The 20829-nt window shown below is 42.5% G+C and overlaps 1 protein-coding gene across 1 annotated transcript in view; it reads right to left on the reverse strand.

Annotated features, from left to right (window-relative positions):
- The window catches only part of ANTXRL (ANTXR like), a 237486-nt gene that overhangs the window by 55798 nt on the left and 160859 nt on the right, over positions 1 to 20829 (reverse strand). Inside the window, exons 13-14 of the mRNA XM_082268219.1 lie at positions 5023 to 5118; positions 1716 to 1754 (exon numbers count right to left, since the gene is read on the reverse strand). Of these exons, the coding sequence (XP_082124345.1) occupies positions 1716 to 1754; positions 5023 to 5118 (135 nt within the window). The remainder of the gene's footprint in view (positions 1 to 1715; positions 1755 to 5022; positions 5119 to 20829) is intronic.

Raw genomic sequence — 20829 nt, forward strand, 5'->3', positions numbered from 1 at the left:
GTAGGCATTTTGGGGCATTTTTTGGGGAGTTTTTCTGCTCTAGGATCAGCTCTCAAAATGCCCAACAAGACAAATCCTATTCATTTCAATGGCCCCTGTTCACATCTGAGCGTTTTGTCGCTGTTAGCAAAACGCCCAACGCTCAAAAAAGTACATGAGCTTCTTTTTGGGCAGATTACAGGAGTTTTCCATTGGTCTCTATTCAATCTAAAAACGCCTGGACAAAAAACGCCTGTAAAACGCCTGCAAAAACGCCCATAAAAACGCCTGAAAAAACGCCTAAAAAACGCCTGTAATTAGCAACGCCAAGATGTGCAAAAACAACGATGAATTTCAGAAGTCTAAGGCCCCTTTCACACAGGGAGTCCGTTCAGATCCACCTGTCAGTTTTTTTGGCGGATCTGAATGGACGCCCCATGCATCTCTATGGGGCATCGGATGTCAGCAGAGACATGTCCGCTGACATCCGATCCGATCCATCAAAACCAGACGGATGGAATGGACAGACGGTCCGTTCCCATCCGATTCCCCCATAGGGAAGAATGGGGACCTGACAGCCGTGTCTCCGCACACAGTGCATATTTAAAGAAAAAGAGTATTACAAAGAAAAATAGAGACAATAATGCAACAGAGACAAAAAAGGAGTTGAAAATGAAGAATACATAACAATGACCTGGTTCACAGAGTCTAATGAATAAGCAAAGATGGTACAGTGGCTCTCACAAGTATAGTCAGGTGTTACTTGGTTTGATGTTAAACAAGAGCTGTCAAACTGTCCTGGCATTCCCTTTTTCTCTGGTATCAAAAGGGATGTTGACAGAGGCCATCTGACCAAATAAGCATCTTAGGAGTGGTTTCTGGGATGTTACTATGTTTATGACTATGTCCCAAATACAGTTTTCTATAGGTATTCAGATCTCTGAGTACCTACCGAGTATAGTCTGCTAACATGCAGATTATTCTCCAGCCTGAATTTAACTTCAAAATGAATATAAATAATATAAATAAGCTACAGCTAATAGGGTAAATCTAAAATGATACCTAAAGCCCAAACCTGTGCTGGGGTCCCCTCTCCCTGCTTGATGTGGCATTGCATTCACTTGTGAATCAAGGATGGGGGGCAGAGCCTTGATAACCTGGGCTTAAAAGGAGGTGTGTTAAATTATGCTGGACATTATTAAATATAAAAGGGGCTGGCACTGGTTTGGTAAGCAGGAGGGTCTATGTGGATTAACACATTGAGTGAGTATTTTTAAGATTTGCTGGAGGATCCCCTTTTATCTTTTTTTGTCCAAGATGAAATTTAACTTTAGAGGTCCTTAGTATATAAAAAAATGCATGCCATTCCAGCCATCATAACATAACTATCCCCAAAACTCTGCGGCACAAAGCCTACATGTCAGCACAAAAATATGTGTGAAAGAGCTGCCTCTGACTAGAAGGATGACAGGATAGATGAAGGTCCATCAGATCAGCAAACTACTAACAATCAGCATCTTCCTTTCCTTAGAAAACATTATAGTGTTGTATTCCTAAAATCATCCGATCAGGAGATTACTCCTAATTTGTCAAATATCACCACCCATTTTAAGAAACAGGGACAACATTTTGAATTACTTATATTTGGGAACCTGAAGAGCACTGTTATTGGATAGCAATAGTTGTTTAGATTTCTTTAATTTTCTAGAAGAAAAGAAAAATTTCTGCATACTTACTGGTTCTGGAGGAGGAGGGGGTGGGGGCTCTTTAATAACCTGCCAAAAAAAAGTAGAAGAAATTAAAACCGTAAAGCAGCAAAAAATATTTTGGCTTTAGTTCTAATTGAAAGTTGACTTCATATGTTCCAATTAATACCACAAACATGACAATGTAGAGCTTTTCTGCTAAAAACTGACCTTATGTATATTGGATGCCAGTAAATCTAGATCTAGAGCTAATCTGCAACCAAATATACCATATAAAGTTCTCAAATATAAACTTTTTGTACAGCCTGGATCTGTCATGTATGCACTAACATATGGGCAATTATTTTATGCAAATTAGCTAAGAAGAAAAGTGTCGCATTTTTCAGCTTCATCATCCTTGTGTGGCATCCCCTGATGCTCTCCACATTTCTGGCATTTCTGAGTCATATAACAATGGATGCCTTGCCACCCTACTTGATCAGCACTTGTCCAGTATATGCCCAGCAACACCAGAAGGAGAAGACACCATACATGAGATGCTGAGGGTGCCAGAGTTTACATGACCTCCTTTTTATATTCTAAAGGAAATATATTTAGTACAATATAGTTATACAATATACCAATACATCTCAGTTCTGCTGGTGTCATGCAGCCATTTCTCATTCCTGAAAGAGCTACTTAACATTTCTCTGAGTGGGTTTCCAGCTGGTGTTAGATGTGTAGTCTTCATCAGAAGCCCATGTAACAACATGACAATGCAGGAGAACAAATGGGGGATGGGAACATTTTTACTCTTTAACATATATACTCTTCTTCCCTGTGTCCTGCGTCTCCTCCCTCCTCCTCCATGCCCAATGGCATGGCTTCTCCTTTAGGCAAATCGGGAAACAGGTCTCAGGACCTACTTCCTGATTGGCCAGGAGGAGGATCCATGTGACAATAGCAAATTTTCATTCGCTATTGTCACACAACTGGGTGGGCTCAGGGCGCAGCGTTCTGCGCCTCGAGCCCACCCTTTTTTTTAGCCTATTAGAGCCTATGGCTCTAATCACATGGCTAAAAAAAAAAAACGCCCATTGAAGTCCATGCGTCCAGCGCCCCGCATGTAGATTAAGGGGCCGGTCGCATGGATAGGGGGGCGGCGCCCCTGTGCCCCCAATGCACCAATTGCGATGGCTGGCCACAGTGAAATGTGGGAAATTACGTTCAGGAAGGGAACCATACTGTGGACTTCTATTGACCATTAAACTGCATTTCCCAGAGGGAGATTGCCAGGAGGGGAAAGAGCTGCATTGTTCTCAGACTCTGGAGGACACAGCTTCCTCTTGCCACGAGGGAGTTTGTTGAGTGCACAGCACTATCCAGAGTGCACCCCCACCGCTGCATAATGGCAGCCTGAACAGGATCCAGTGTAATGAATCAAAATGCTTGACAGTCAGAGTCAGCTGGGTGCAGAGCAGAGAGGGGACTAATCGCTGTGTGGGACCACATGATGAGCTTCAATATCATTGGGACCAGTGAACTGCTGCTGTGGGGCTTTACTATATCTGCTGCTAGAGAGACTTTTAGGACTGACCATACATCCATCTAATAGCCTTATTGCTGTCTGCAGGCTTGACTGGGACTATTTTCATGTGCACCAATTGGACAACTGGGACCCAGAATAGCTTTCTGAAGAGTTAGGACTAAAAACTGTCCCTTTACAACTGCTACACAGAGAGAGGTACATTGCACAAACAGCAAAAATGAGATAAAAAGTGTTCCCCCCGACCAAGGACAAAACTTGCTTGAAGATTGAAGGTGCAAAAGTCTCAGTTTATTAAAAACATCACAAATAAATGATCCAAATATTGAAATAAAGAATGCTGGCCACCATGTGGAACAACATGAATGAGGAGGAGCCAATGCCGGTGACAATATTCTGTAGGAGAGGTGACACCCCCAGCGGGGGGTAGGATGGAAACCGTGCCTGGCAGAGATGGAAGAGAGATCAGACAGAGAGATGCCGCATCAGTAGAAGGAAGCCCGCAAATGCCGTCCTGCACTGGGGAGGCAATGCATCAGAAGACACCGCAACGGCATCTCTCTGTCTGATCTCTCTTCCATCTCTGCCAGGCACGGTTTCCATCCTATTCCCCGCTGGGGGTGTCACCTCCCCTACAGCATATTGTCACCAGTATTGGCTCTTCCTCATTCAAGTTGTTGCACATGGTGGCCAGCGTTCTTTATTTCAATATTTGGATAATTTATTTGTGATGTTTTCAATAAACTGAGACTTTTGTACCTTCAATCTTCAAGCAAGTTTTGTCATTGGTCAGGGGGAATGCTTTTTATCCCATTTTTGCTGTTTGTGTTGTTTATCTCATTTGGGACTGAGTATGGGTCAGCTTCACTCCTGACAATATTTACGGTCATCTTTTATTAATTAACATTTTTATCCATCAACAATTTATTTACTTTTTTAATTTAATTTAATTTTATTTTTTAATTTATTAGTTTTTATTATTTATTTTTCATTTTTTTCTGGTCTTTATACATGTTAGTTCTCAGCACCAGGTATTTCTGTGTGTTTGACATTGCACCATATCCTAGCCTTTCTCCTAAAGTGCACTCTAAACTAGTTAGAGTATTATTATTCAAATTGCATGCAATGCTTACATGCACTGTTTGCTGATTCATGAGTTAATCCCAGTCTAATGGTACAGAACTCTTTTCTAAGTTAGCTTGGCATAGTGAATATACTGTCTAGCAGACTGTGTCTGAACCTACCTTCTGTGTGTTTATGTATGCTCAAACCACCATATGTTCTAACCCATACCAATAAATTGAGTTGATTTACCACTAAACAGTCTTGTGTCTATTTCCTGGTACTAATTCACAGCAAAGTGAAAGGTATATATACTTGTGTTCTTACTTGCAGTAACTTTCATTAAACCAGGTACTGTATGTCAGAGGTGAAGTTGAGGCACAGAACAGAGAACCCAAATTATTAAGTGGCTCCTGCGGAGGTAGTGATAAAAATGTATTCTATGGTTATACCTAATGTAGTCATCTGTTGCCTGCTGAATACTTTGCAAGATTATGCAGAGTCTCAAGCAGGGAAGAGTAACTCTATAGCATTTTGGTCTGTAACTTATATTTTAAGGCGGGGGGAACTCTTCCTGAAAATCTGCCAGATACTTGCAGTAATCCAGTGGGAAAGCACACTCCACCCAAAACAGAATAGTCAATTGTGGTTCAGGTTACTACTACTATGTTAAAATATTGTATAACAATATAATGAACAAAATGTTAATGGTCTGTCAATATGTAAAGAATATCTTTCATAATCACTCACCACAGTGCAGCAAAGCGGCCAAAACCACCAGAGCAGAGCCAGAAGGAGTAGAATAAATAGGATCAGCAAGATGATGAATAGAATTATTCCCGTGTTCTGTCAATTTATTAAAGGAAAACATATTACAAGTTGAAAATTCACTTAAAATGTATTAGATGACACAGAGCTGATTTGCAGAGAATATTAGCCTTGGCTTGTACAAGGATCAGTCATGTTACAAAATACCTCGGCAACACTCACATGATCTATGTTCAATGGGTTCAGAGGCTGATGTTCAGGTAGAGTTAGCTTATTTGTGGCTCTCACTGAACTCCCTTTTAGCAGAGATCATTTGGGTGTCTCCTAAAGAGGAGCTCCAGTCTCCTGTGTAAAAATGAAAAGTCAGCAACTACAAAAACTGTGAAACAGCCACAAACCTGTTCCAAGATCCAGCGATGTGCTCGCCCCAGATGTTGTCACCTCCTATCTTCTGTCCCCAGTGCCGGCATCTTAATTGTGGGCACCCGGCTGTGGCAGCTTGTGGCTTCACAGCCAGGTGCCCACTGCGCATGCATGAACCGTGCTGTGCATTGTGAATGGTTCCACAGTCTTCTGGGACCTGTGACGTGTCCCAAACATCATAAACCGTGCTGTGCATTGTGAATGGTTCCACAGTCTTCTGGGACCTGTGACGTGTCCCAAACATCTGCGAGGGGGGGTAGGGGGGCAGAACTTTCACTCCGATTGCCTCAGAGCGGCAGTGGGATGGGGTACCTGTCAAAATCAGGTACCCCCTCCCCTCTTCCCAATAGTGCCATTTCATAAATAGTAAGACAACAACAAGAAAAGGGCGCACCGACCTTGTGCATTACCACTAAAACGTTTATTAAAATCGAAATGGCTAGCGTACATTATACTCACAAACATAGGATGTTTCTTACATGCATGTAGGAATGGGAACCACTCTCCTCCAGAACACTTCTCTACTGCTGGATGGTGTGATGCTGTCCACAAAGACGTGGTTTGGCTTACGCGTTTCAAGGGAGAACCCTCTTCCTCAGAGCCAGTGGCGATTTTGGAAGGAAGAGGGTTCTCCCTCGAAATGAATAACCCTAACCAGGTCTTTGTGGACACCATCATGCCATCCAGCAGTAGAGATGTGTTCTGGAGGCGAGTGGTTCCCATTTCCTACATGCATGTAGGAAACATCCTATGTTTGTGAGTATATTGCACGCTACCCATTTAGATTTTAATAAACTTTTTAGTGGTAATGCCCAAGGTCGGTGCGCCCTTCTTTTGTTGTTGTCTTACAGTGTTTTTGAATACCCTTGGTCCTGAGGGGGGCAGCAAGACCTCCTTATCTTAAAAAGACCATTCTCCTTCCCGCATACAACTTGAGCGCAGGAGAGATACTGTTTTTTGATTTCATAAATAGTAGCAGGGGAGGTGGCCTCAAAGTGGAACTTCCCCAGAAAAGAAGTGATCTCCCTACAGGGAGGCCGAATATACAGTCCAAGTTGCTTTTTTTCCTGTAGCTCTCAGTTCAGCCCTGAATGGCTAAAAAGACTCTCTCAAAAAATGTAAACTGCTGTTTTCTAGCTAACAGCCTGTACAATGGTCCCAGAGTAGCAACTCTGGGAAAAGGTTCAGCTTTACTGCTCTAGACCTAGTATGTGACTCTTGAGTAGGGGGGGTTTGATGATTAAATCAGTGCCTTCCTGCACGGGTGCTTTCCTTTTGAGACAAATCTTGTCACAACACACAAAAGTGTGTTGAGTCATATAGAAGTAGGGTTAAGCTAGGGCTTGGTCCATATTTGGATTCAGACTGAACCTGTGGGGAAGCTTCCACTCTTATCTACTGTAGCCCATTCAACTGTGGCCAGGGACTTCCCTGCCTTGCAGTTGCATGTATACAAATGAGCGGGATGCTTGTGACTTCACTGACCCAATACTGACACATAGCCATGACCTTGTCTGGAAGAAACCCAAGCTCATCCTTATATCAGATAGAGGAGAGTGACCTGCCTCAACATAAAGCATCTGGGGCAGAAGAAAACATTAGAAGACGAAGGTACTCTGCTGTATTTTTTTTTTTATATAGGTTCATTTAAAAAGGGAGGATAAAGTATTTTTTATATAAATATACTGTATGCTTAAATGTGTGTGGACACATGACGATACCATACATACTTACTGGACATTCCCATTACAAAACCATAGGCATTATTATATCCCATCACTTTGCAGCTATAACACCCTCCTCTCATCTAGGGAAGGCTTTCCACAAGATTTTGGAGCATTTCTGTGTAAATTTGTGTCTATGCAGCCAAAACAGGTCAGGTTATGATGTTGGATGAGAGTACCTGGCTCACAATCAGCATTCTGATTCAACTAAAAGGTATTTACTAGGGCTGTGGTTAGGGCTCTGAGCCCTTCATATCAAACTTTTCAAAGTTATTGTTGTGCACAGGAGCACAGTCATGCTAATACAGAAAAGGACCTTCCCCCAAACTGTTGCCATAAAGTTGGAAGTGCACAACTGTCTGAAATATCTGTCTGCTCTACCATGTCGCACCCTTCACTGGAAATAACAGTGTTGTTTTTTTTTTTTTGTTATTTTTGTAATTACAAAATAGAAAAAAAAAAGAAATAGAAAAAAAGCATTAACATTACATAAAGAAAGAAAAAGAAAGACAAAACAAACAAAAAAACATATTTAAACTTGTTCTCGCTCGAGAAAAGACGCTTGAGAGGGGCCATGATAGAGATTTACAAAAACCTCAATGGTGATTCCAACATAGGAAAAAAAATGATTTAGCCTCAGGGAGCGTAAGAGGACACAGGGCCACACAATGAGTTTTTGAGGAGAATCGGTTTAACCTCAAACTGCGCAGTGGATTTTTCACTGTCAGGGTGATAAGGATGTGGAACTCTCTTCCACAATTGGTGGTGGCAGAGGGGAGTATTACATAGTTACATAGTTAGTCAGGTTGAAAAAAGACACAAGTCCATCTGGATCAACCAATAAAAAAAAAAAAAAAAAAAAAGAAAAACAGTATTGAAAACCCAACCATACAATCCCACATACACAATCCTATACCCATAGTTGATCCAGAGGAAGGTGAAAAACCCCAGCAAAGCATGAGATCCAATTATTGATATTAATAAAAGAGTAATGGACGTGCATCCTAAAGAACACAACATATAGAGATATGGGAAACAATTACCGAAACACACCTACACAGGTTGAACTAGATGGACTATTGTCTTTATTCAACCTTACCTACTATATATACAGTGGGTACGGAAAGTATTCAGACCCCCTTAAATTTTTCACTCTTTGTTATATTGCAGCCATTTGCTAAAATCATTTAAGTTCATTCTTCTTCCTCATGAATGTACACATAGCACCCCATACTGACAGAAAAACACAGAATTGTTGACATTGTTGCAGATTTATTAAAAAAGAAAAACTGAAATATCACATGGTCCTAAGTATTCAGACTCTTTGCTCAGTATTTAGTAGAAGCCCCCTTTTGATCTAATACAGCCAGGAGTCTTTTTGGGAAAGATGCAACAAGTCTTTCACACCTGGATTTGGGGATCCTCTGCCATTCCTCCTTGCAGATCCTCTCCAGTTCTGTCAGGTTGGATGGTAAACGTTGGTGGACAGCCATTTTTAGGTCTCTCCAGAGATGCTCGAGGCCTGTCTGGAGCCTGAACGGAGCTCGTGTGGAATTTCTCTGTGCTGCACGACGGGGGAGACGTTAGTTCCTACTGCATAGATCATGTTGGAGCGAAACGATCCTCTTAATCACCTATAACAAGTGGCCATGAGCACTGTCTGGACATAGAAATCTACCCGACTGTGAACAGTGGAGTGGTATATGACTTCTACATCCATTGTGGCTGCCAACATCGGTTGGATCTGAGAGCAGTGAGCAGTGCATGATAACCCCATTTATCTGGTAAGAGGCCTGACGGGCTCTAGTGTATGCACGGTGGGGAGCACTTCGTTTGGTTTGAGCACCAGGATCGTTTATTTTCACCATAGAAAAGCACTTATTCTATTCCGTCCGGTGAGGAGGAATTCCAGCAGGTGGTGGGAATTTCAACTCACCAATTGAATTAACTATCACCTGTCACCAATACACCACTGTCGGTGGTCCTACTATTGACACAGTTGTGTCTTGGGACTTCTCACACCATATACATTTCTGCACTGATATATATTTTGTTTATATTTGAGGTTGTATTTATGTATTAATTGTTATTGTTTGGAATATACACCCAATATATTGATATAGCGCACCACTCATTATTTTATCACGTATCATTTTTCATCTGGTAGCAGCATATCACAGACCAGCGCACTTTTTTCTTTATATCATATATATATATATATACATACACACATCATACGTTGAACTGGATGGACTGATGTCTTTTTTCAACCTCACGAACTATGTAACTATGGCTGACTGCAAGCATTTCTGAAATTCAATGTGTGTCTGTCCCAATAGAAAGTCTTAGGACTGACTAAAGTTTCCTCTCACTAACATACAATGGAAAAGCCCAGCTTCTAAATGCTTAACCCTTTGTTTGGATAGACAATGGTCAAATTAAGTTTACAACTGACAGGATTATTTATGGAAAACACAGCTTCCTGGCCCCCTCATTATCAAACAGAACTAGGATTTGTCAATGCTGACGTTTCCAGAAAAGAGTATCTAAAAATTATGAGGTGTAATTTTTAAATGTTTTTTTTTTTTTTTTAAGTTATGCTACGCAGGCTTGCTATGTAAACAAATATAGATTTAAAGTTATGCTATGTAAAATGTATACACACACATTGTATTTTGCCTGCAAAAGTGGACATACAATTTAAATCATGTTTGTTTTTATCCAAATAATACAAAATATTTTTATACAACATATTTCCATATTTATTAATTGCAAGTAATCGGGGGAAGCTCAAGGTTTCTTTTTTGATTTTTCTTAGGCCTCATGGCCTCATGGACTGGACGGTATAGAAATGGCAGTAGCATTAGCTGTAAAAAGCAGCATTAGCGTTTTTCATCGTTTTTTTAGTGTTTTTTTTTTTTTAGCTTTTTTTTTTAGCAGTTATATTCCCACAAAAGCTTATGGCTCAAAAAAAAATTTGATAATCAAACTGGCAATCTTCTACATATTCTTTGGAGCTGCAAGAACTTACAAAGTTTTTGGAACTCAATATCCTCCTTTATAGCAAATCTTACAGGGAAATGAGTCAAGCTTACCCCTGCCACAGCTTTATTGGGAATAAATGTTTATATGTTTCCCACATCCCATGGAATTATTGTGTCTCATATTTTGATAGCATCAAGGATCACCATAGCCAGTCTATGGAAATCATCTCATGCGCCTAACCTATTGACTATCATTTCCAGGCTAAATACTCAAGTATAATTTGAATTGATGCTAGCTCATAAGAATTATAATTATAATAAGAAAACATTTATAAGAAAAAAAAATAATTATTCCACCTCAATTTTCAAAAAGAAATGGATTACCTGGATATCTCACCCTAAAGCTTCTGCTTATTTAAAGGAGTGTAACCTATAATTATACCCCCAAGTATGGAACACACTTGATTTCTTTGTGTTTTCTCCTCCGCTCTGATGTAGTCCTTAGATGTGCTTAAAACTTTCCTTTTTCCTTGTTTTTGTTTTGTCGTGGCATCCCATGTAATTGCTTTTCTCTGGTTAACTTGATGTCCACGCCATGCCTACAGATGGATCCCATCTGGGGTAGGATGGTGAAGGATATCAAGAGTTTTATAAAAACTTCCTTGTATTGAAGTTTACACCAATGTTATCAACTACAGCTTATTAATTTGTGTATTGTTGTTCTTTACAAATTAATAAAAATTGATTGTTAAAAAAAAGAAAATGTTGATAAATGCTGAATAGCCCTGTCAGATTGCCAGCCACCCTATCACATTCACTGATGACCGCCATTACTGTATAGGGTCTATACAGTAGCAGCGTAAATTCCAGTATATATAAAATTATACCATAATTTGTAGATGCTATAACTTTGGCACAAACAAATTAATATACACTTTTTTTTTTCACTAAAGACATAGCAGAATACATTTTATTAAATAAATTAAGAAATTATATTTTTTTTACGTTTTTTATTGGATATGTTCTGTAACAGAAAGTAGAAAATGTATATATTTTTTTAAAATGCTTGATCTTTTCGCCTATATAAAAAAAAATATAAAAAAAAACCCAGTGGTGCTCAAATACCACCAAAAGAAAGCTCTGTTTGTGTGAAAAAAAAAATATATAAATGTATTTGTGCAAAGTGTTGCATGATTGGCAGTTAACATCAATGTCATGGTCAACGTCAATGTCATGGTGGATGTGCCCAGAACTAGCTTTTCGTATAAAATTGTTGAAAGGATAACTCCTCTTTGATGGAAAGAAAATATAGAAAATAAAAAAAAAAACAACAACGCATATACAAGGAGACGGTGGCGCTGAATACGCTTTCCGGAACTCACTGCAGGATTATCGGCTGGACGCAGCACGGATGCGGTGAGAGGGTTACAGTGTGCACTTTATTAGATGGGATTGTACATCATGAGAGGATGATATATGTGGATATCTTTTATGGCAATTTTAATTAAGATTGAATGTAAGAACAATTGAAGAGGGGAGAGGGGCTTTTGCAGTGTTACTATTACTGTATATCAATAAACTTTTAAAACGGTATCACGCTATTGGTCCCCCTTCTCCTTTTCGCTCATAACCCTGGCGTTTGTATCCATATGGTGATCTCTGGAGGTACATACTAAGGTGTATAGGTACACCAGGAGAGGAGAACCTTGGAGAGCTGGTGTCCTATTAAAGCCTCGTACACACGCATCGAAAATCGGCAGGGAATTTTCGACCAACGACCGATCTGCCGATTTTCGGCTTGTTAGTATGATGCTTCCGACAACCAACTCCGACTTTTCGGCCGAAATAAATCTGGTGTGCAGGCTATAAAATTTTTGTCAGCTGTCAAAACACGGCCGATTTTCGTGAAGTCAGTACAGATTTCGACAGGGAAAAATCTTATGAGCAAGTCTGGGCATGCTCAGAGAAGAAAGAACACAAAGAAAGCAATCCAACACATGACATCACTTCTGAAGTAGAATTTTGTCTGGCGAGAAAATTTAGGTGCAGTCTAGAGCACATTCCAACCAACAAAACACCACTCTGGACAAAAGACGGACGATCGGTCAGCCGATAATCGTTGCGTGTGTATGAGGCTTAAGGAAGGGATCAGTGGAGCAAAGTTGAAGAGGATCGGAGGAAAACCTATATATTCAAAGGTTTACTTTTATTAATGTCTGGTTAGTGTCCATTACCTTTTTACAGGAATTTAAACACCTGGATGAGCGCCCACTGCATGGGCTATAAGAACTGTCTATTAATGTTTATTAATTATATTTAGCTATTTGCAGCTAAATGAGGACAGTGTATTAAGGAGACTAGTGTTGAGCGAACACGGACTGTATTATTCGTGTTCGTACCGAATAATTGGATTTTTTGTACCCGAACACGGACACGGACACTTTACTGTATGTTCGGGTAAAAATCCGTGTTCGGTCGTTTTATTTCCGGGTTTTGCATGCTTTGGCGCTCTTTTCATGGCGGGCTTTCAACAGCCAATCAACAATCGTTTAACTGGTGTGCCTTAAGCCATCCCAGGGATGCCTGCAAATGTCTCAGTAGCTGTGATTGGCCGTCTGAAGCATGTGACCAAGTCTTTATAAGTTCGAGGCAGCCGCAGCGGCGTCATTATGCTGCTTAGATTCAGGGACAGAGCACACATCAACGTGCTGGCTGCTGATTAGGGAAAGATAGGCAGGAAAAAACCATTTGTGTCCGGATAGAATTGAGGGACAGGTCGGAGTGTTTAGGCAGGGCGAGTTGTAGGCATTTTAGGGATAGAGTCTGCTGAATTATAGGGTCAGTGTCTTCTACAAACTACAATCGATATTGCTGTGTGGGGGGTGGGGTCTGCACTCAATCCTGATCTACGATCTCTTCTCAATCCTGTTAGGGACAGAGTCTGCTGAATTTTAGGGAAACTGTGTTCTACAAACTACAATCGATATTGCTGTGTGGTGTGGGATTGGAGATAGGCAGGTGTCAGTGATCCACATCCATTTTTCTGTGTGTGAGCTGCAGTGAACACAATCTTTTTGGGCTGCAGTGAACACAATCTTTTTGGGCTGCAGTGAACACAATCTTTTTGGGCTGCAGTGAACACAATCTTTTTGGGCTGCAGTGAACACAATCTTTTTGGGGTGCAGTGAACAAAATCTTTTTGGGGTGCAGTGAACACAATCCTTTTTGGTGTGCAGTGAACACAATCTTTGTGGGGTGCAGTGAACAAAATCCTTTGTGGGGTGCAGTGAACACAATCTTTTTGGGGTGCAGTGAACAAAATCCTTTTTGGGGTGCAGTGAACAACATCCTTTTTGGGGTGCAGTGAACACAATCTTTTTGGGGTGCAGTGAACAAAATCCTTTGTGGGGTGCAGTGAACACAATCTTTTTGGGGTGCAGTGAACACAATCTTTTTGGGGTGGAGTGAACAACATCCTTTTTGGGGTGCAGTGAACAAAATCCTTTTTGGGGTGCAGTGAACAAAATCATTTTTGGGGTGCAGTGAACACAATCTTTTTGGGGTGCAGTGAACACAATCTTTGTGGGGTGCAGTGAACACAATCTTTTTGGGGTGGAGTGAACAACATCCTTTTTGGGGTGCAGTGAACAACATCCTTTTTGGGGTGCAGTGAACACAATCTTTTTGGGGTGCAGTGAACACAATCTTTGTGGGGTACAGTGAACAGAATCTTTGTGGGGTGCAGTGAACACAATCTTTGGGGGGTACAGTGAACACAATCTTTGTGAGGTGCAGTGAACACAATCTTTGTGGGGTGCAGTGAACACAATCATTGTGGGGTGCAGTGAACTCAATCTTTGTGGGGTACAGTGAACACAATCTCATACTTCTGAAGGTTTGAGGGTGCTGCCTGTTCCATACTCCCCCTACTCCTCATCTAGCCTTTTAGGGGTACAAACAATAGTAATTGGGGCCTAGTGTGGTTGTGTACGTGTGATATACATACACTTTTTTGGGATCATATTTTCTATTCCGCTATTTAATCAAAAACCTTTGGGGATCAGTTAAATTGGGGGATAGTCTGTGTTGGTACGTGTGAGAGAGATCCACCTTTCCAAGTTGTTGGGGTTCATCTCATACTTCTGAAGGTTTGAGGGTGCTGCCTGTTCCATACTCCCCCTACTCCTAGCCTTTTAGGGGTACAAACAATAGTAATTGGGGCCTAGTGTGGTTGTGTACGTGTGATATACATACACTTTTTTGGGATCATATTTTCTATTCCGCTATTTAATCAAAAACCTTTGGGGATCAGTTAAATTGGGGGATAGTCTGTGTTGGTACGTGTGAGAGAGATCCACCTTTCCAAGTTGTTGGGGTTCATCTCATACTTCTGAAGGTTTGAGGGTGCTGCCTGTTCCATACTCCCCCTACTCCTAGCCTTTTAGGGGTACAAACAATAGTAATTGGGGCCTAGTGTGGTTGTGTACGTGTGATATACATACACTTTTTTGGGATCATATTTTCTATTCCGCTATTTAATCAAAAACCTTTGGGGATCAGTTAAATTGGGGGATAGTCTGTGTTGGTACGTGTGAGAGAGATCCACCTTTCCAAGTTGTTGGGGTTCATCTCATACTTCTGAAGGTTTGAGGGTGCTGCCTGTTCCATACTCCCCCTACTCCTAGCCTTTTAGGGGTACAAACAATAGTAATTGGGGCCTAGTGTGGTTGTGTACGTGTGATATACATACACTTTTTTGGGATCATATTTTCTATTCCGCTATTTAATCAAAAACCTTTGGGGATCAGTTAAATTGGGGGATAGTCTGTGTTGGTACGTGTGAGAGAGATCCACCTTTCCAAGTTGTTGGGGTTCATCTCATACTTCTGAAGGTTTGAGGGTGCTGCCTGTTCCATACTCCCCCTACTCCTAGCCTTTTAGGGGTACAAACAATAGTAATTGGGGCCTAGTGTGGTTGTGTACGTGTGATATACATACACTTTTTTGGGATCATATTTTCTATTCCGCTATTTAATCAAAAACCTTTGGGGATCAGTTAAATTGGGGGATAGTCTGTGTTGGTACGTGTGAGAGAGATCCACCTTTCCAAGTTGTTGAGGTTCATCTCATACTTCTGAAGGTTTGAGGGTGCTGCCTGTTCCATACTCCCCCTACTCCTAGCCTTTTAGGGGTACAAACAATAGTAATTGGGGCCTAGTGTGGTTGTGTACGTGTGATATACATACACTTTTTTGGGATCATATTTTCTATTCCGCTATTTAATCAAAAACCTCTGGGGATCAGTTAAATTGGGGGATAGTCTGTGTTGGTACGTGTGAGAGAGATCCACCTTTCCAAGTTGTTGGGGTTCATCTCATACTTCTGAAGGTTTGAGGGTGCTGCCTGTTCCATACTCCCCCTACTCCTAGCCTTTTAGGGGTACAAACAATAGTAATTGGGGCCTAGTGTGGTTGTGTACGTGTGATATACATACACTTTTTTTGGATCATATTTTCTATTCCGCTATTTAATCAAAAACCTTTGGGGATCAGTTAAATTGGGGGATAGTCTGTGTCGGTACGTGTGAGAGAGATCCACCTTTCCAAGTTGTTGGGGTTCATCTCATACTTCTGAAGGTTTGAGGGTGCTGCCTGTTCCATACTCCCCCTACTCCTCATCTAGCCTTTTAGGGGTACAAACAATAGTAATTGGGGCCTAGTGTGGTTGTGTACGTGCGAGATACATACACTTTTTTTGATCATATTTCCTATTCCGCTATTCAATAAAAACCTTTGAGGATCAATTGAATTGCGGGATAGTCTGTGTCGGTACGTGTGAGAGAGATCCACCTTTCCAAGTTGTTGGGGTTCATCTCATACTTCTGAAGGTTTGAGGGTGCTGCCTGTTCCATACTCCCCCTACTCCTCATCTAGCCTTTTAGGGGTACAAACAATAGTAATTGGGGCCTAGTGTGGTTGTGTACGTGTGATATACATACACTTTTTTTGGATCATATTTTCTATTCCGCTATTTAATCAAAAACCTTTGGGGATCAGTTAAATTGGGGGATAGTCTGTGTTGGTACGTGTGAGAGAGATCCACCTTTCCAAGTTGTTGGGGTTCATCTCATACTTCTGAAGGTTTGAGGGTGCTGCCTGTTCCATACTCCCCCTACTCCTCATCTAGCCTTTTAGGGGTACAAACAATAGTAATTGGGGCCCAGTGTGGTTGTGTACGTGTGATATACATACACTTTTTTGGGATCATATTTTCTATTCCGCTATTTAATCAAAAACCTTTGGGGATCAGTTAAATTGGGGGATAGTCTGTGTCGGTACGTGTGAGAGAGATCCACCTTTCCAAGTTGTTGGGGTTCATCTCATACTTCTGAAGGTTTGAGGGTGCTGCCTGTTCCATACTCCCCCTACTCCTAGCCTTTTAGGGGTACAAACAATAGTAATTGGGGCCTAGTGTGGTTGTGTACGTGTGATATACATACACTTTTTTGGGATCATATTTTCTATTCCGCTATTTAATCAAAAACCTTTGGGGATCAGTTAAATTGGGGGATAGTCTGTGTTGGTACGTGTGAGAGAGATCCACCTTTCCAAGTTGTTGGGGTTCATCTCATACTTCTGAAGGTTTGAGGGTGCTGCCTGTTCCATACTCCCCCTACTCCTAGCCTTTTAGGGGTACAAACAATAGTAATTGGGGCCTAGTGTGGTTGTGTACGTGTGATATACATACACTTTTTTTGGATCATATTTTCTATTCCGCTATTTAATCAAAAACCTTTGGGGATCAGTTAAATTGGGGGATAGTCTGTGTCGGTACGTGTGAGAGAGATCCACCTTTCCAAGTTGTTGGGGTTCATCTCATACTTCTGAAGGTTTGAGGGTGCTGCCTGTTCCATACTCCCCCTACTCCTCATCTAGCCTTTTAGGGGTACAAACAATAGTAATTGGGGCCTAGTGTGGTTGTGTACGTGCGAGATACATACACTTTTTTTGATCATATTTCCTATTCCGCTATTCAATAAAAACCTTTGAGGATCAATTGAATTGCGGGATAGTCTGTGTCGGTACGTGTGAGAGAGATCCACCTTTCCAAGTTGTTGGGGTTCATCTCATACTTCTGAAGGTTTGAGGGTGCTGCCTGTTCCATACTCCCCCTACTCCTCATCTAGCCTTTTAGGGGTACAAACAATAGTAATTGGGGCCTAGTGTGGTTGTGTACGTGTGATATACATACACTTTTTTTGGATCATATTTTCTATTCCGCTATTTAATCAAAAACCTTTGGGGATCAGTTAAATTGGGGGATAGTCTGTGTTGGTACGTGTGAGAGAGATCCACCTTTCCAAGTTGTTGGGGTTCATCTCATACTTCTGAAGGCTTGAGGGTGCTGCCTGTTCCATACTCCCCCTACTCCTCATCTAGCCTTTTAGGGGTACAAACAATAGTAATTGGGGCCCAGTGTGGTTGTGTACGTGTGATATACATACACTTTTTTGGGATCATATTTTCTATTCCGCTATTTAATCAAAAACCTTTGGGGATCAGTTAAATTGGGGGATAGTCTGTGTCAGTACGTGTGAGAGAGATCCACCTTTCCAAGTTGTTGGGGTTCATCTCATACTTCTGAAGGTTTGAGGGTGCTGCCTGTTCCATACTCCCCCTACTCCTAGCCTTTTAGGGGTACAAACAATAGTAATTGGGGCCTAGTGTGGTTGTGTACGTGTGATATACATACACTTTTTTGGGATCATATTTTCTATTCCGCTATTTAATCAAAAACCTTTGGGGATCAGTTAAATTGGGGGATAGTCTGTGTTGGTACGTGTGAGAGAGATCCACCTTTCCAAGTTGTTGGGGTTCATCTCATACTTCTGAAGGTTTGAGGGTGCTGCCTGTTCCATACTCCCCCTACTCCTAGCCTTTTAGGGGTACAAACAATAGTAATTGGGGCCTAGTGTGGTTGTGTACGTGTGATATACATACACTTTTTTTGGATCATATTTTCTATTCCGCTATTTAATCAAAAACCTTTGGGGATCAGTTAAATTGGGGGATAGTCTGTGTCGGTACGTGTGAGAGAGATCCACCTTTCCAAGTTGTTGGGGTTCATCTCATACTTCTGAAGGTTTGAGGGTGCTGCCTGTTCCATACTCCCCCTACTCCTCATCTAGCCTTTTAGGGGTACAAACAATAGTAATTGGGGCCTAGTGTGGTTGTGTACGTGCGAGATACATACACTTTTTTTGATCATATTTCCTATTCCGCTATTCAATAAAAACCTTTGAGGATCAATTGAATTGCGGGATAGTCTGTGTCGGTACGTGTGAGAGAGATCCACCTTTCCAAGTTGTTGGGGTTCATCTCATACTTCTGAAGGTTTGAGGGTGCTGCCTGTTCCATACTCCCCCTACTCCTCATCTAGCCTTTTAGGGGTACAAACAATAGTAATTGGGGCCCAGTGTGGTTGTGTACGTGTGATATACATACACTTTTTTTGGATCATATTTTCTATTCCGCTATTTAATTTAACTGGGCCTCCATGCGAGACCTGTGTGCCTTGTTGCGCTGTTTTGAGTACTCCACCAACATGGCCAGTGGCAATGACGCCGTTCTCAGCTTAACTATCCCACTTCTATGCCTCCTTGAAAAAACAATTCGGGCGATGATGGAAGAGGATGTGGCACAGGATGAGGAGGAGGAGGAGGATGAAGAGGTAACATTTCCAAGGCTTTCAGGGCAGTCATTCGCAAGGGGCTCCGAGGGTGGGTTCCTGCACACGCAAACGCCAGGGACGCAATTGTCCAGCAGGGGCACAGTTCTGGAGGATGAGGAGGATGAGGAGGAGGAGGAGCTGGAGGAGGAGATGGAACCATGTTCACAGCAGGGTGGCACCCAGGCCAGCTCATGGCCATCACTGGTGCGTGGCTGGGGGGATACAGAGGACACGGACGATACACCTCCCACAGAGGACAGCCTTTCGTTGCCTCTGGGCAGCCTGGCACACATGAGCGATTACATGCTGCAGTGTCTCCACAACGACCGCCGAGTTGCCCACATTCTAACTTGTGCTGATTACTGGGTGGCCACGCTGCTGGATCCCCGTTACAAGGACAACGTACCGTCCTTAATTCACTCACTGGAGCGCGATCGCAAGATGCGCGAGTACAAGCGCACGCTGGTAGACGCCATGCTGCTGGCATTCCCATCTGACAGCGGGGCCACAGTGGAAGCACAAGGCAGAGGAGGAGGAGGAGGAGGTCGCCAACGCAACCAGGGCACCGCCAGCACCTCAGAAGGCAGGGTTAGCATGGCCGAAATGTGGAAAAGCTTTGTCAGCACGCCACAACAAACAGCAGCACCAGCAGCTCAGATGGAACGTCTTAGCAGGAGGCAGCATTTTACCAACATGGTGGAGCAGTATGTGTGCACACGCCTACATGTAGTGAATGACGGGTCTGCCCCCTTCAACTTCTGGGTCTCCAAATTGGGCACATGGCTTGAGCTTGCCCTTTACGCCTTGGAGGTGCTGGCGTGCCCTGCAGCCAGTGTATTATCTGAACGGGTATTTAGCACGGCTGGGGGCGTTATAACAGACAAGCGCAGCCGCCTGTCCAGAGACAATGTGGACAAGCTCACGTTCATTAAAATGAACCAGGCATGGATCCCACGGGACTTTTCCGTACCTTATGCAGAATAGCAATGGATACCGACCTTACCCACCCATTGTTCCATTTTTGCTCTTTCTCACTCTTTTGGGGTGTACCCTCATTTAAAATTTTTGAAAAGAAGCAGTGTTGGCTACCTCGTCCTCCTCCTCAGGGCCAGATTAATGTAGGGGCTATTGGAGCTGCAGCTCCAGGCCCCTACCTTTTATATAGGCCCCGGGTTGGCCATATTCACTGTTACCGCTCTTCTGTCACTTGTAAACACAGAAGTCTGGCTTCTATGCTCGCTTCCCCAGGCAGCACCCTCAGAACCTCCCCACACAGCGTGAAGGCCGGACAAGGAGGGACAGTTGGCGATGCATGGATGTGTTTATGGGCTTCAGAGACAGCATCCCATGTTGAATTAGGCATGCATGGCTGCACCCTTCCTCCTCTGGGTGCATGGCAAGGCACGGCCCTTAAGGCCCTTCAAAATCCTCAGCACCAAGCCCATGATGCTGTTAATCCGGCCCTGGTCCTCCTCCACCGCCGCTTCCACCTACACCGCCCATAGGTGTGCGCAGCCTATTGCATTAAGGTGTGCACCCCAAAGTTGAAATACACATGCATGTGTTTGCCAGCAGGGAGAGTAATGTATCGGGGCCATGTACCTGTAGGCAAGGAGAAATAGAGCAGAGCAGGTCCCAGGGAGATCTTTCCCATCTCCTCACTGGCAATGCTATGTGCCCTAGGTGATTAGGGTGTGCCCAGGCACACCCAGCACACCCTGTGCGCACGCCTATGTCACCGCTAGGCTTGTGACGGTATCAGATTTTCATGCTGCGATTAATTGATTAAGGTTTTGCCACGGTATACGGTATTATCACGGTATTCTATTATTAAATTTAAATTATTAAATTTCCACCTCACTTCAATTTCATTGCTGAATTTAGGGGCTTTGGTTCACTTATGCACATTATTATATAGTCAGTCAGTA

Source organism: Pelophylax lessonae (assembly GCF_965119305.1).
Source record: "Pelophylax lessonae genome assembly, chromosome: 9".
In the NCBI taxonomy this organism is placed as follows: Eukaryota; Metazoa; Chordata; class Amphibia; order Anura; family Ranidae; genus Pelophylax; species Pelophylax lessonae.